The 17,205-nt window shown below is 39.5% G+C and overlaps 1 protein-coding gene across 3 annotated transcripts in view; it reads right to left on the reverse strand.

Annotated features, from left to right (window-relative positions):
• Positions 1 to 17,205, reverse strand: part of FAF2 (Fas associated factor family member 2) — a 71,429-nt gene that overhangs the window by 11,708 nt on the left and 42,516 nt on the right. For all 3 annotated transcript variants that reach the window (XM_027546923.1, XM_027546924.1, XM_027546925.1), the window contains 5 exons: positions 7,463 to 7,597; positions 5,752 to 5,828; positions 3,269 to 3,407; positions 1,559 to 1,644; positions 1,369 to 1,460 (listed from right to left, as the gene is read on the reverse strand). In XM_027546923.1, coding sequence (XP_027402724.1) covers positions 1,369 to 1,460; positions 1,559 to 1,644; positions 3,269 to 3,407; positions 5,752 to 5,828; positions 7,463 to 7,597 — 529 coding nt within the window. The remainder of the gene's footprint in view (positions 1 to 1,368; positions 1,461 to 1,558; positions 1,645 to 3,268; positions 3,408 to 5,751; positions 5,829 to 7,462; positions 7,598 to 17,205) is intronic.

Consider the following 17,205-nt stretch of genomic DNA (forward strand, 5'->3'; position numbering starts at 1 on the left):
AGCAACCTCATGGACTGCAGCCTACCAGACTCCTCTGTCCATGGGATTTTCCAGGCAAGAGTATTGGAGTGGGGTGCCACTGCCTTCTCCACAAGGACTCTGGCTACTGCTTATTATAATAATCTTACTTTGTGCTGGTTGGGGTCAAGCCTAAAGAGGCCAAGGCTGCAACTCTCCAGTTTTCTGTTACTGGTGATGATCTAAACCATCATCTTCCTTATCTTTTGTTCCTTTTATCCAATTCCTTCCTTATCCCCTTTTCCTATGTCCCATACATGCTACCCAATAAAAAAAGGGCTAGCTTTTCTATTCTGAACAAGCTTAGAAAGTTGGTCCTCCAAATAACCAAGATTTTACCATAACAGTTTTACCTTATGATTTGAAAAGAAGAGATTTTAAGCTTCTATAAAAAATACCCTTAGTCTCCTTCTATCACTGGTCATCTCCAAAGCCATATTAGAATGTCAAATATGCAAGGACTTATCAGCTGTTTAAAAACCAATTAGGAACAACAATTCGGATTCCAGGATGCAGACAAACCACCTACTGCATCTTTGGTTCTCAGGATTTAGCACAGAACCTGTATGCCAATATATACTCAAAAGTTGCTGAACAGAAGTAGCTGCAAAGTAAACTATGTTTTCCTTCACTAGATGCCCTTATATCTTATGGTGGTTTAGTTGCTAAGTTGTGTCCAACTCTTGTGACCTCGTGAACTGTAGCCTGCCAAGCTCCTCTGTCCATGGGATTCTCCAGGCAAGAATACTGGAGTGGGTTGCCATTTCCTTATCCAGGGGATCTTCCCGACTCGAGGATCAAATCTGGGTCTCCTGCACTTCAGGCATATTCTTTACGATTGAGCTACCAGGGAAGCTGGTACATCTTACACTGACTTCTAAAGATATTTACCTCCAGTTAAGAGTTTGTTACAGTCAGTAAAGATCTGAGCTTTCTGAATCCCTATGGGCACTCAACATACTAGAACAACTATCTCACTGTGTAAGAAGCTCTGGTAAAATTGCTAATGACAAGAATAGACTCTGGTAAAAAGCCCACTAAGATTAAAGACAAGTTGCTGGCCAGGACTGGGTATTTTAAAAAACAAAACAGGTTCTGGCAATGGTTAACTGTAATAAGTGGGCTAGAGTCTGACAGACCTGAGCGTGCTCCAAAACTTGCTAACTGTATGATTGTGGGCCAGCAGCTTCAACACCTAAACTATACAGTGGAGGTAATACAACCCCATCTCTTATGACTGCTGAGAGGTTTGGTTGGCCAAAGAATAGTCATGCGATAAATGGCGTGTCCATCCAGATTATTTGAAAGATATTCTAACAATTTCAATGAGGGAAAAAAAAAACAACTTACCTCTGTATCCCTCAGGTTTGTTTGTGGAGCATGCCCAGAAGAGCATCCTAGTGTTTATTAGTGAAATAACTTCAGGTGCACAGAGTGTGTTGCTGGGGAGAGGGATGAAAATGACGTAAGAGGAACTTGCTTACCACAACTATCAGCAGATAAGATCAGAAAAGAGGGAGAAAAAAAACAATCCACTTACCGACAGAATTCATCCGAGTCCTGGTGATCGTCTCCATGAAGATAAACCAAAAGAAAGCGAAGCTCCCGTTTGGCATCATTAAGTGCCTGTGAGAAACAGAAGATCACTAATTATGATGATGACTGTGCCTCAAGCTTTTAATTAGGATAAGGGTCCTAATGGATACAGCTATGTATTTAGGAACAAAAGAAGAAATAAGGAAAGAAGGGAAGCAAGAAAACCAGAAAACTCCTGGGCTTTTCTATCTTCACACCCCCGGCATTCCTCTCCCAATAGAAAGTCCATATGCTAATACGCTCCAATGAAAAAGTTTTTAGTGTTGTTAGGATTTAAATTGTATTAGGCAAGTGAGAATAAAGAATAAGCAGGCTGACAGAAAAAAGCCCCATGTAATCACAGAAAAGTCAGCTGTTCCCAGTCTAAAGAATGATAAAAACAGGAGAATCTGACCTGAAAAAGGAGACGAGAATTTTGCCACTTGATAGCTACAGCATAATAAATACTGTGAAGATAAGCCAGATCCCTGGCCACATGCCAAACAGGGATGAGAAAATGAGAGACCTAAGGGCATTTTAAAGAGCATGAGTTTTAAAAGATCTTCAAAAACAAGGCAAGTATCCCACATTCCTGTGTGTGCTTTTCCATTTGTAGACTCCTAGACACATTACAATTCAGTTAAGGTTTCCTGAATGACCAATAGTGGTCTACCCTCAGGATCACAGCGAAGAGGGTATATGAGAGGACCCATCTCATTCACGACTGTATCTCTAGCATTGAGCACAACGTGTGGCATATAGTAGGTGCTTAAGGCTTACTGAATGGGGTGGGAGCAGCCAGTGAGAAAAAACAGATGTGGGAGAATCAGACAGGAAGCCAGAGTCAGCATTTTTCTCCTTTTCCAGATAGATTCAGGAATCCTGGAGGCTGCAGAACAGAACCGTCCTTAGGCACATGCCCACCGTGTGCTTCTACCTTGTTTTCTGGTGAAGTGGGGTGTGCCCAATACCCAAAGAACTCCTACTTATCTTCGCCCCTGAGAGATAACAACAGTCAAAGGTGTGTGTTGCTTGGGTTAAATGAGATGTGCTGCCTTGAGTCTATGGTCTATGCCCTTATTCAGTTCTGTGAGGGATCCAAGAAGACTTAGGCTTTGCCTACAAGGAGCTTATGGTCTGTATAGGAGATAAGACATGAACACAAACAACTATAAAATAAGGAAGACTGTGAAATTGCTATAACATTTAAAAAAAAACACTATGAAAATACAAAAGACTATTTTAGTCTATAAGTAGGCAGGGTAGAGTGCAGCAATCAGGAAAGGTACAAGAGGGGCAAGACACGAGCTGGTAAAGGATGGGCAAGATTCCAGTTAACAAAAATGTGAGGAAGGCATTCCAGATAGAGGAAACAGTAAAGTAAAAGCAAAGGCACAGAGGTGGGACGTTACAAAGTGTGTTAAGGGGATTGTTTAGCTGGAACCTAAGGTACAGGAAAACAAGTTATGCAGGAAAGACCTCAAAATGAGGTTGGGATTAGATCAAAGAGGGCCCAGCTAAAGGGCTTGTGTGTGTGTGTGTGTGTGTGTATGTATAAGCCATAAAAAGTCATTTAAAGTTTTTGAATAAAAGAATGACATGATCAGTGCTGGCCTATGCTTTGAGGATAGAACCATATCAATAAATTGGCATCTATATGGTTTGTGGCACTGACCTGGCTGTATGTTCCCAGGTAGAAGACAGGGTGTGCCCTCCCATATTTCTCTTCAAAAGAGTGCATAAATGAAACAATGTCCCCAACGGGATCAGTGACCCGGTTGCGAGGGTCAGGCCGTATAAAACGAAGAGCAAACCTGGGGAGGAAGGAATAAATATCACATGAATCGGCTTACTGTAGTGCATACGGAATAGGCCAGTTTGTAAAGATTCCTATACAGAGCCACAGGCATGGCAGCAAGGGGAGGTGAAACACCTCTGAGTGGACCATCAAACCTGAGAAGACAGTCTGGCTCAAAAGCCACAAAGCAGCACGTTGTGCCACAGCCTGTTTAAGAAGAATGCAAACTACTAGGATTATAAATTTCAACACTGGCGTAAACAAATATTAAATGCTTTTTGCAGAAAAATTTAGGACTAAAAGAACTGGGAAAGGAAGACCCAATATCCACAAAGGTCATGAGTCAGGCTGTGCCCTCAGACTCTTGTAATGGCACTGTCTAAAACAGCCAAGAGCCACCTACGGCTATCAAAATTACCAAGAAAATTAATTCAATACAATAAAAAAATTTAGTTCATCACTCACAACAGCCATATTTCAAGTGCTCAATAGCCACATGTGGCTAATGGCTTCCACACTAGACAGCGAAGATACACAACATTTCCATCATCACAGAAAGTTCTATTAGACAGTGCTGTTCTAGAACAGAGCTGTCTCTTTCTGATTGTTCTACTTGCCTCTCCCTTTCCTTTCTGTTCTCTTGGAATTTTGAATTATGAATCCACATCCCCAAACTATTCAGATTATGGACAAGAACTTCAAATCCAAACTTGCACTCATGATTTACTTGCTTGTCAATGGGGCAAGTAAATTTTGCTCAGTGATTTATGGTTGACAGCATCCACAGAGAAGTTATAAAATTGATCTAGACAACACTTGGCCAGAGTTGAAAACTTGGCAGTTACTTAAGTTTAAAGATGGTACATCTGTTTCTGAAGAGGCCATCTTATCACATTTGTATAGTACCATTTATTTATCCTTTGGGTTTCCATAAAAGGCAAAGGAGCAGGGGCTTGATAAGTCAAGGTGCTACATAACGTTAAACAAGTTGCTTGGATGATACAGTTGCATTAAAATTAGTAACACATGCCATGCATATTTTTCCCCAAGGAAGTGAACAATATTCATATACTTGAAGAAATTTCAGCATAGAAAAGCTAACTACACTATGATACTCTCCTTACCAAATACTAAGTCAGTTCTTCATCCCCTTAACAAATTCCCCATATATACACAATGTCACTTGGAATTTCTCCTGAATAATCAAATCTAACTCATTGACACAAACATTCCAGAGCAAATTAAAAATAAAAGAAAGAAGCTGTGTATGTGGAGGAGTGATTAGAAATCCTTAAGATTAATGTTTTGATAATTTTCTCTGAAATCAAGTATTTTAGGATTATCTTATTACTCTAAGTTTTCAAATTTTATGAATGAATGGATAAAGGTTTTAATTATTTTTTGTTGTTGTTCTTTCTCATCACAATATAGTCCAATGGCCAACACAATTTAGGACAATTAGCTTAAAAAAAACAAAACAACAGAGATATCAACTCCATCTTCATTATGATTTTAAAGATTTTTACATGCACCTCTGAAGCTGGTCGGTCCATACCTTCAGGCTCTGTTGCCTAGAGTAAGGCAAAGATTAGCCTGTATTCAGAGTCAGGTACAGGTTGCGCTGTACGCATACAAGGCTACATTTGTTGGCCTGGATGCCCATAAACATTCTAGTTCTCCATAAAGATTAGGTGTGGATTCATCTATTACTGAGTTCCAGATCAGACACTCAAGTCTGATGTGCACCTTGGGTCCCCTGACATTTTCCAATCTTTCTGCAGCTTCTTGTGCTGAGCTCTCCAAACGGTGAAAGAAGGAAGTGAGAAGAAAAGTGACGGTGTGAAGCAAGGGTGTACACACGTGTGGAAGGGTTATAGTGCCAGCAACCTATGGATTACCAAGACAGAGGGAAATGTACAGAAGGGGTGTCTAGAATAGTGAAACTGTTATAGGAGGAATCTGGGGAAAAATGGGTCATTTCAGAGCAAGTCAATCTGTTGGAATTATGAGTTGTAAGATGGTTTAGGGTGAAAGTTAATAAGGAGTATGAAGCTAGTAAAGGTAACAAAGGTTGGAACAGAAAGGGTGTGAAGACTAACTGAGGAATGTAGGCGGAAAACATGGTGGGATAGGGAGGATACAATAAATATAGGAAGACTCATTTGTGAAAATAACATCTGTTGTTACGTTCGAAAAACTGAAAATATTTTCATGCTATATGCAATACTTTAGGAAAGGTATTCAATAATGATGATAAACTGGCAAGTTGAAATTGATCAGAGCATAAACCTTAGTCTGATCTGTTTCTGCTCCAAAGTCTACCCTGTTGCTACTAAACACATGGATACAAAGGTACGTACCTAAATATATCAAGTATTGTGTAATAGGTAAACCGGAATGGAAGCATTATCAAGTAATAACCCCATCCAAGCAGCCCCTGAAATTCCAAAAACAAAGTTAGATATCATTCTCCCAATCCCTAATACCTTAACTGCTAGATAAGATTTTCATTCTTTTTTGTCCTTTATGTGATTTCTCCTTCTGTCACATATGGTTCTCTTTTCCTGGACCACTTCATCTTTCTTAAAAAACCAACTACTTAGGACCTCATTTCATCTAATAATATCATAATTTTTGTATTAAATCTGCTTGAACACTTTTTGTGCAGCTACCTATATTAGTTGTCAAATTCAATTCCAAGTTTTCCTCCCCAAATCATAAATATTCATTCTTTCATTTTTAGAGTTAACACATTAAAATGTAGTATATAGAAATAACAAGAAAGATAACCAATATTACTACCTTGGACCTCTGTATGTAAGTGATGAATAATTATACTAATCACAATTACAAATCTCCAAATAGCTGCTAATTTCAATAGTAGTGTTAATTATTTTAACAATATTGATTATTGCTGCTCTTATTATTAACTAATGAATACATAGGGCTCTATAGCTTACAAAGCATTTATTATATGTTATATTATGTTAATGTGATATCCTCTTTGTGTCCATGGCCAGGGAACTCTAGAGCTCTGGAACTCCATTAGTCGACATTAGGGTCTCAAACACAGTCAAGCCCAAAACAAACTGCAGTAACACTGGGCACATATAGAAGGACTCTTTTTTTTTTTTTTTTCCCCTCTCACTGCACTGCACAGCTTGTGAGATCTTAGTTCCCTGACCAGGGATTGAACCTGGATCCTCAGCAGTCAAGTGCAGAATCCTAAGCACTGGACTGCCAGAAATTCTTTTGAACTACTCCTTGAATCATATAATCCTCTAAGATTCTGTGCTCTTCTACTGTTAAATACTTTAAAACAGCTACTTAGAAACTCTGTTTTTTAAATCTTACCAAGTACTCTGCAAAAGGAATGATGGAATACATTTTAAACTCAAGTGTAAGAAGTGAGTGTTAACTCTTAAGAATAAGAAAGAGAAACTCTAAAAGTTCTCTGGAGTTCACTGTGAGCATACACACCTGACTTCCCTAATCTGACTGCGAATAATCTGAAAAGGGAAGAATGCCTCTTTATTCATCTCTAGATTCCCAACAGCAAAATATCAAGTACCTGAAACACTCTTAAATGCCAACTGAATATAACTGAATCACCTCCTTGCTACTACTAGCCCTGAGATTAATTTCAAAAATATGGCCAAGGCTCCCACAGAACTTCCAAGTATTTTCCTAGAAGTACCTTAAAATTAAGCAAAATGAAACAGCAAAGAATTCAGTAAACATTAATTTAAAAGTGCAGGATCTACTAAACACAAACATTTTTAGACACGTAAATACATGTAGATAAAGTGTCATAAACACAAAACAAGGCACAGAAAACTCTTCAAGTAACTGGCATAGAAACAGGGAAAAAAAGGATAGTTACTTTCTTTGGTTCAGTAAGGAATCAAGAAAAAAATGATACACCCAATAAATCTACCAAGGAGCTAGGTCAAGCTAACAGGTTTATATTCTCAATATTCCTTTTGCTCCTATCATACAGAGATCAACATAACCAAGTAAAAGAACTTTTAAAATAAAAAAGGGAGGGATTCCAGCTATGAAATAACTTGCCCTTGGTTGTGGTCTTGAGACAACATAGCTGTAGATCCTGTGGTCAGCTGTATTAACTTGCAAGGGTCGAGATGGTGGTGGGTTGAAAACACTTGGTACACCCTCTTGCTCGTTCAATCTGTCCTGTACAGCAGCCTGAGAAGAAAAAAACAGTAGCTTCAATGATGCTCATATCAACCTAGAAGAGACAACTATTACTGGTGTGTCAAAATAGGTCACCAGGGAGTACACACTCATGAACCTTTTTAACTTGCTAAGGTGGGAGGCAATGTGTGGTGATGGCTCCAGAATTCATACACAGAAGAGTCCCAAGGAACTTGTCTGGAAGCTCACTGCTTTTATCCAGGTGGTATATGCTATTTAGGGTGGCTGGGATACAAGGTGTTTCACTGTACAAGCATAAGGAAAACCACCCACAGAGAACACAACTGTAGACGGTGCCCCCAGAACTGTGCAATGGAGCCATCTTGATGGGCTGGTATTGAGGGAAAGCGTGGCTTTGGAGCAGAGAAAGTTAGGTCTGAATCCTAGCTCCAGCAATGAGAGAAGTTGCTTGGCTTATGTGCCTCAGTTTTCTCACATGCAAAATAAATAAACAATACTTTTCAGGGTTAATCTGAAAAGTTAATGAGATGACCATACACAATTCTAATATAATTCCTGGCACAAAGCTGATATTCAGTAAAAAAAAAAAAAAAAAAAAAAAAAGTTTCATTCCTTTCCTAACTCTGCCCCTGAAACTGGCTATTTGTCCCAGTGTAGTTAAAAAATTTGGCTTTACCCAAAGGGAAATCTGATCTCTACCTTCAGCTTCTGCAGGTAATCTATGTCACACCTGGTAAGAATATCTTTGCTATGGGATTTTATGGTGGGGCTGAGCACCCTAGAAAGACCAACCATGTAATTTAGGCTGGGGACTTTGAGTAATGCAGTATCAGTCAACCTAGAGACTGAGTTCAATTACATAGGCAACCAGTCAAATCAATCATGCCTATGTAATAAAGCCTCAGTGAAAAACTGTGGACATTGAAGCTGTGGTGAGCCTTCCTGGTGGGTTAACACTTGGTGCCTATTGTTAAACATCTGGGCCAGGAGGGTAACAAGTATTTGGAACTCAAGACTTTGCACAAACAGCTTCTTTCTTTAGCTGATTTACATCTGTATCCTTTCCCTATAATAAACTGCAACCATGAGTTGTAATAGCTTTCAGTAAGCTCTTTTAGTGAATTATTACACCTGCATGTGGTTTTAGGAACACCTTGAACTTGCAGTTGCTAACAGAAGTAAGGATGGTCTTTTAGAGGACTGTATACTCTCTAACCTTCATAGCTGGCTTTAAACTTTGCCTCTAGGTTTTACATTTTCAAGTGTTGAGACACAATTCAATGGGAAAGAACAGTCTTTCAACAAATAAGGCTGAGACAACTGATACCATATGCAATATAATGAAGCTGACCTACTAAAATCACCCTATATACAAAAACTAACTCAAGACCTAAATGTAAGAGCTGAAACGATTAAACCCTTAGAAGAAAACATAGCTGGAAAAAAAAATCTTTGTGATTTTGGATTAGGCAATGGTTTCTCAGATAAGATATTAAAAGGACAGGCAACAAAAGAAAAAAACAGATAAACTGGACTTCATCACAACTTAAAAACTTTCATGCACCAAAGGACACTATCATAGAGTAAAAAGACAACCCCACAGAATGGGAGAAAACATTTACAAATCATGTATATGATAAGGGTCTAGTATCTACAGTATATAAAGAACTCTTACAACTTATCACTTAAAAGACAAACAACTCAATTTAAAAATGGGCAAAGTACTTGAATAGGTATTTCCCCAAAGGAGATAAACAAATGACCAAAAAGCATATAAAAAAATATACCTCATTAATCATCAGAAATATGCACATGAAAATCACGAGATACTACTTAACATCCATTAGAATGACCATAATAAGAGACAGATTTTTACAAATTGTAGGTGATGGTATGGACTTCCTAGATGACTCAGTGGTAAAGACTCTGCCTGCCAATACAGGAGACATAGCTTGGATCCTTGGGTTCGGAAGATCCCCTGGAGGAGGAAACAGCAACCCACTGCAGTATTCTTGCCAAGAAAATCCCATGGACAGAGGAGCCTAGCGGGCTACAGTCCACGGGGTCACCAAAGAGGACACAACTAAGTGACTGAGCACCCGTGCACGTGAGGATGTAGAAAAACTGGAACCATCAGGCACTATTTTTGGGGGTATAAAATAGTGTAACCTCTCTGGAAGCAGTCTGGCAGTTCTTTGAAAGGTACTCTGAGACCCCACAGACTGTAGCCCAGCAGGCTCCTCTGTTCATGGGATTTTCCAGGCAAGAATACTGGAGTTGGGTGGCCATTTCCTCCTCCAGGGGATCTTCCTGACCCAGGGATTAAACCTGAGTCTGCTCTGTCTCCTGCATTGGCAGGCAGATTTTTTAAATCACTGAGCTACCTGGAAAGTCCTAGAGTTATCACATGATTCAGCAATTCTACTCCTAGATATATACCCAAGAGAAATGAAAACATATGTCCCACACAAAAACTTGTACACTAATATCCACTGTAACATTAATAATAAAAACTGAAAGTGGAAACAATCCAAATATCTATGAACTGATGAATGGATAAAGATATTGTGGCATATTCATACAAAGAATATTATTTGACAATAAAAAACCTGATACATATTGTGACATGGATAACCAAGTGAAATAAGTCAGATACCAAAGGACAAACATTGTTTGAGTCCACTTATATGACGTATCTAGAACAGTCTAATTTTATAGTGGCAGAAAGTAGAGTTGTGGTTACCAGAGGCTTGGCGGAGACAGATGGGAAGTAACTGATTTAGTGGGTAGAGAGTTTGTTTGGGAAGATGAAAAAGTTTTAAAGATGGATAGTGGTAATTGTTGTACAACAATGTAAATGTCCTGAAATTAATGTCACTAAATTATACTGCCCCTTAAAAATTACATACCTGGCTGAAGCCAGATGTTCGTCACATACTTCAACTAAAACTATATATCACAAAAGACTAAAACCAGAAGTGAATATGAAAATTCAGCTGTTTTTTACTAAGCCAGACAAAAATATCTGCAAACATTTATGTTAACATACAATGAGTTTATTATTTTAAAAATGAATACTAAACTAAGAAAAAAAATATGACACTGAAAGATGAACTCCCCAGGTCGGTAGGCGCTCAATATGCTACTGGAGAAAAGCAAAGAAATACCTCCAGAAGGAATGCAAAGGCTGACCCAAAGTGGAAACAACGCCAGTTGTGGATGCGTCTGGAGATGAAAGTACAGTCTGATGCTATAAAGAACAATACTGTATATGAACCTGGAATGTTAGGTCTGTGAATCAAGGTAAATTTGAGGTGGCCAAACAGGAGATGGCAAGAGTGAACATGGATATTTTAGGAATCAGTGAACTAAAATGGAGTGGAATGGGCAAATTTAATTCAGATGACCATTGTATCTACAACTGTGGACAAAAATCACTTAGAAGAAATGGAGTAGTCCTCATACGTCAACAGGAGTCCGAAATGCAGTACTTGGGTGCAGTCTCAAAAATGACAGAATGATCTCTGTTTCCAAGGCAAACCATTCAGTATCACAGTAATCCAAGACAATGCCACAACCACTAATGCAGAAGAAGCTGAACGGTTCTATGGAGACCTATAAGACCTTCTAGAACTAACACCAAAAAAGGATGTCCTTTTTATCATAGGGGACTGGAATGCAAAAGCAGGAAGTCAAGAGATACCTGGAGTAACAGGTATATTTGGCCTTAGGGTACAAAATGAAGCAGGGAAAAGGCTAACAGAGTTGGGCCAAAACTTTCTGGTCATAGCAAACAGCCTCTTTCAACAACACAAGAGATGACTCTACACATGGACATCACCAGATGGACATCACCAGATTGATTATATTCTTTGAAGCCCAAGATGGTGAAGCTCATTCCAGTCAGCAAAAAAAAAACAAAAAACAAAAAACAGGAGCTGACTGTGGCTCAGATTGTTAACTGTTAATTTATTGCCAAATTCAGACTTAAATTGTAGAAAGTAGGGAAAACCAGCAGGCCATTCCGATATGACCTAAATCAAATCCCTTATGATTATATGGTGGAAGTGACAGATGGATTCAAGGTATTAGATCTGATAGAGTGCCCCTGAAGAACTATGGATAGAGGTTTGTAACACTGTACAGGAGGCAGTGATCAAAACATTCCCAAGAAAAAGAAATGCAAAAAGGAAAATTGGTTATCTGAGGACACCTTACAAATTATGTGAGAAAGAAGAGAAGTGAAAGGCAAAGGTGAAAATCTGAATGCAGAGTTCCAAAGAATAGCAAGGAGAAATAAGAAAGCCTTTCTAAGTGATCAATACATAGAAGAAAACATAAGAGTGGGAAAGACTAGAGAAGTCTTCAAAAAGCTAGAGATATCAAGGGAACATTTCATGCAATCACAAGCACAATAAAGGACAGAAATGGCAAGGACCTAACCGAAGCAGAAGATATTAAGAAGAGCTGGCAAGAATACATGGAAGAACTATACAAAAAAGATCTTCACGACCCAGACAACCACGGTGGTATGATCATTCACCTAGAGCCAGACATTCTGGAGTGTGAAGTCAAGTGGGCCTTATGAAGCATCACTAAGCACAAAGCTAGTGGAGGTGATGGAATTCCAGCTGAGCTATTTCAAATTCTAAAAGATGCTGTTAAGGTGCTACACTTAATATGCCAGCAAATTTAGAAAACTCAGCAGTGGCCACAGGACTGGAAAAGTCAGTTTTCATTTCAATCCCAAAGAAAGGCAATGCCAAAGAATGTTCAAACTACCACACAACTGCACTCATCTCACACTAGCAAAGTAGTGCTCAAAATTTTCCAAGCCAGGCTTCGACAGTATGTGGACCAAGAATTTCCAGATGCTCAAGATGGAGTTAGAAAAGGCCGAGGAACCAGAGATCAAATTGCCAACATCCTCTGGATCATAGAAAAAGCAATAGTTTCAGAAAAACATCTACTTCTGCTTCACTGACTACACTAAAGCCTTGGACTGTGAATCACAACAAACTGTGGAAAATTTTTAAAGAGATGGGAATACCAGACCAGCTTATCTGCCTCCTGAAAAATCTGTATGCAGGTCAAGAAACAACACTTAGAAGCAGACATGGAACAATGGACTGGTTGGAAATTGGGAAAGGGGTATGTCAACGCTGTATATTGTCACCCTGCTTATTTAACTTACATGCAGAATACACCAAGTGAAATGCCAGGCTGGATGAAGCTCAAGCTGAAATTAAGATTGCCAGCAGAAATACCAATAACCTCAGATATGCAGATGACACCACCCTTACGGCAGAAAGCAAAGAGGACCAAAGAGCCTCTTGATGAAGGTGAAAGAGGAGAGGGGAAAAAGTTGGCTTAAAACTCAACATTCAAAAAATGAGGATCATGGCATCTGTTCCCATCACTTCATGGCAAATAGATGGGGAAACAATGGAAACAGAGACAGACTTTACTTTGAGGGGCTCCAAAATCACTCAGATGGTGACTGCAGCCATGAAATTAAAAGACACTTGCTCCTTGGAAGAAAAGCTATGACCAACCTAGACAACTTATTAAAAAGCAGAGACATTCTTTGCTGACAACTATCTGTATAGTCAAAGCTATGGTTTTTTCAGTAGTCATGCATGGATGTGATAGTTTGACCATAAAGAAGGCTGAGTGCCAAAGAACTGATGCTTTTGAACTGTGGTTTTGGAGAAGACTCTTGCGAGTCCCTTGGACTGCAAGGAGATTAAACTAGTCAATCCTAAAGGAAGTGAACTCTGAATATTCATTGGAAGGACTAATGCTGAAGCTCCAAAACTTTGGCCACCTGATGCAAAGAGAAGACTCTTAGAAAAGACCCCAATGCTGGGAAAGACTGAAGGCAGGAGAAGGAACGACAGAGGATAAGAGGATTGGATGGCATCACCAACTCGATGGACATCAGTTTGAGCAAGCTCCAGGAGATCGTCAAGGACAGAGAAGTCTGGCATGCTGCAGTCCATAGGGTCGAAAAGAGTCAGACACAACTGAGTGACTGAACAGAGCAACAACATGGTAATAAACAAACAGATACAGCCTATATAAATAAAAGCTCTTTGGAGAACAACATATATATTCTGGGGCTTCCCTGATGGCTCAAACAGTAAAGAATCTGCCTGCAATACAGGAGACCCAGGTTTGATCCCTGGGTCAGGAAGATCCCTTGGAGAATGGAATGGCTACCCACTCCAGTATTCTTGCCTGGAGAATTCCACAGACAGAGGAGCCAGGCTGGCTCATCTACGGGGTCACAAAGAGACACAACTGAGCAACAAACACTTTCACTTTTCACTTTTAACACACAAATATTTCTAGAGAGGAACAAAAATATCTGGGAAAAAAGCAAAAGAAATCGTTAATACTACTATGTTGGGAATGTAGGACCGTGAGACAGTGGTAGGGAAGTGATCAGACCCAGATTTTTTCATACTTAATCTTAGGCTTTGTTTTAACTTTTTAAGCTAAATTTTTTTTCTTCTATTAATTGATCTTTAAAAATTGAAGTATAATTGATCAATTTCTGCTGTACAACAGTGATTCAGTTATACACATCTATATTATTGTTCTTCAGTACTCAGTCATGACCAACTCTTTGCAACCCCAAGGACGGCAGCACACCAGCTTCCCTGTCCTTCACAATCTCCTGGAGTTTGCTCAAACTCATGTCCATTGAGTTGATCATGCCATCTAGCCATCTCATGCTCTGTCATCCCCTTCTCCTCCTGCCCTCAATCTTTCCCAGCATCAGAGTCTTGGTTGACTGGTTTGATCTCCTTGTAGTCCCAGGGACAAGAGTCTTCTCCAACACCACAGTTCAAAAGCATCAATTCTTTGGCGCTCAGCTTTCTTTATAGTCCAACTCTCACATTCATACATGACTACTGGAAAAACCATAGCTTTGACTGGATGGACCTTTGTTGGCAAATTGCTCTACTTTTAATATGTTATCTATGTTGGTCATAGTTTTTCTTCCAAGGAGCAAGTGTCTTTTAATCTCATGGCTGCAATCACCATCTGCAGTGATTTTGGAGCCCCCCAAAATAAAGTCTCTCATTGTTTCTGCTGTTTCTCCATCTTTTTTGCCATAAAGTGATGGGAATAGATGCCATGATCCTTGTTTTCTGAATGTTGAGTTTTAAGCCACTTTTTCACTCTCCTCTTTCACTTTCATCAAGAGACTCTCTTTTAGTTCTTCTTCACTTTCTGCCATAAGGGTGGTGTCATCTGCATATCTGAGGCTATTGATTTTTCTCCCCACAATCTTGATTCCAGCTTGTGCTTCTTCCAGCCTAGCGTTTCTCATGATGTACTCTGCATAAAAGTTAAATAAGCAGGGTGGTAATATACAGCCTTGATGTACTCCTTTTCCTATTTGGAATTGGTCCGTTGTTGCATGTCCAGTTCTAACTGTTGCTTCCTGACCTGCATATAGGTTTCTCAAGAGGCAGGTCAGGTGGTCTGGTATTCCCATCTCTTCAAGAATTTTCCACTGTTTGTTGTGATCCACATAGTGAAATGCTTTGATGTAGTCAATAAAGCAGAAGTAGATGTTTTTCTGCAACTCTCTTGCTTTTTCCATGATCCATCGGATGTTGACAATTTGATCTCTCGTTCCTCTGCCTTTTCTAAATCCAGCTTGAACATCTGGAAGTTCATGGTTCACGTACTATTGAAGCCTGGCTTAGAGAATTTTGAACATTACTTTGCTAGCGTGTGAGATGAGCGCAATTGTGTGGTAGTTTGAATATTCTTTGGCTCTGGAATGAAAACTAACCTTTTCCAGTCCTGTAGCCACTGCTGAGTTTTCCAAATTTGCTGGCATATTAAGTGCAGCACCTTAACAGCATCATCTTTTAGGATTTGAAACAGCTTAGTTGGAATTCCATCACCTCCAGTAGCTTTGTTCACAGTGATGCTTCCTAAGGCCCACTGACTTCTCATTCCAGGATGTCTGGCTCTAGGTGAGTGATCACACCATTGTGGTTATCTGGGTCATAAAGATCTTTTTTGTATAGTTCTGTGTATTCTTGCCAACTCTTCTTAATATCTTCTGCTTCTGTTAGGTCCATACCATTTCTGTTCTTTACTGTGCCCATCTTTGCATGCAATGTTCCCATGGTAGCTCTGATTTTCTTGAAGAGATCTCTTAAGTCCTTCCCATTCTGTCATTTTCCTCTGTTTCTTTGCATTGATCACTGAGAAGGCTTTCTTATCCTTCCTTGCTATTCTTTGGAACCCTGCATTCAAATGAGTATATCTTTCTTTTTCTCTTTTGCCTTTAGGTTCTCTTCTTTTCTCAACTATTTATAAGGCCTCCTCAGACAACCATTTTGCCTTTTTGCATTTCTTTTTCTTAGGGATGGTATTGATCACTGCCTCCTGTACAATGTCACGAACATCCGTCCATAGTTCTTCAGGCACTCTATCAGATCTAATCCCTTGAATCTATTTGTTATTTCCACTGTGTAATCAGAAGGGATTTGTTTTAGGTCATACCTGAATGGTCTAGTGGTTCTTCTTACTTTCTTCAATTTAAGTCTGAATTTGGCAATAAGGAGTTCATGATCCGAGCCACAGTCAGCTCCCATCTTGTTTTTGCTGACTGTATAGAGCTTCTCCATTTTTGACTGCAAAGAATATAATGAATCTGATTTTGGTATTGACCATCTGGTGATGTCCATGTGTAGAGTCTTCTCTTGGGTTGTTTTAAGAGTGTGTTTGCTATGACCAGCATTCTCTTGGCAAAACTCTGCTTGCCTTTGCCATTTCATTTTTTCATTTTATACTCCAAGGCCAAATTTGCCTGTTACTCCAGGTATCTCTTGACTTCCTACTTTTGCATTCCAGTCTCCTATAATGAAAAGAACATCTTTTTTTTGGTGTTAGTTCTAGAAGGTCTTTTAGGTCTTCATAGAACTGTTCAACTTCAGCTTCTTCAGCATTAGTGATTGGGGCACAGACTTGGATTACTGTGATACTGAATGGTTTGCCTTGGAAACGAACAGAGATCATTCTGTTGGTTTATTTCACTTAGTATGATATAATCTCTGGCTCTATCCATGTTGCTGCAAATGGCATTATTTCTTTTTTTCTTTTTTTATCGCTGAGCAGCATCCCACTGTATAGATACACACATCACATGTTCTTTTTGTGTTCCTCTGTTGGTGGACATTAGGCCGGTTCCATGCCTCCTCTGTTGTGAATGGTGCTATACGCCTGGCGGGGGCGCTGTGTCTTTCTGACTCACAGTTCCGCTGGACGACACCCGGGCGGTGGACCTGCTGTGCCGTGTGGCGATTCTGAGTTCAGGGTCCTGAGGAGCCGTCACACTGTTTTCTGCAGTGACTGCACCAACTACTTTCCCACCAACAATGCAGGAGGATTTGTCTTCCCCACACCCTCTCCAGTATCTGTTATTTGTAGAATTTTGAATGATGGCCATTCTGACTTGAATGTGATGGCACCTTACTGTAGCCCTGATTTGCATTTCTGTAATAGTTAAGTGATACTGAGCATCTTTTTGTGTAACTTAGAACGAAAGTTACTTTTATGTATTATTTTTAGGAGTTACTGAAAGTGAAAAAATATAAATATGGCAT

The sequence above is a fragment of the Bos indicus x Bos taurus genome, chromosome 7 (genome assembly GCF_003369695.1).
Source record: "Bos indicus x Bos taurus breed Angus x Brahman F1 hybrid chromosome 7, Bos_hybrid_MaternalHap_v2.0, whole genome shotgun sequence".
Lineage (NCBI taxonomy): Eukaryota > Metazoa > Chordata > Mammalia > Artiodactyla > Bovidae > Bos > Bos indicus x Bos taurus.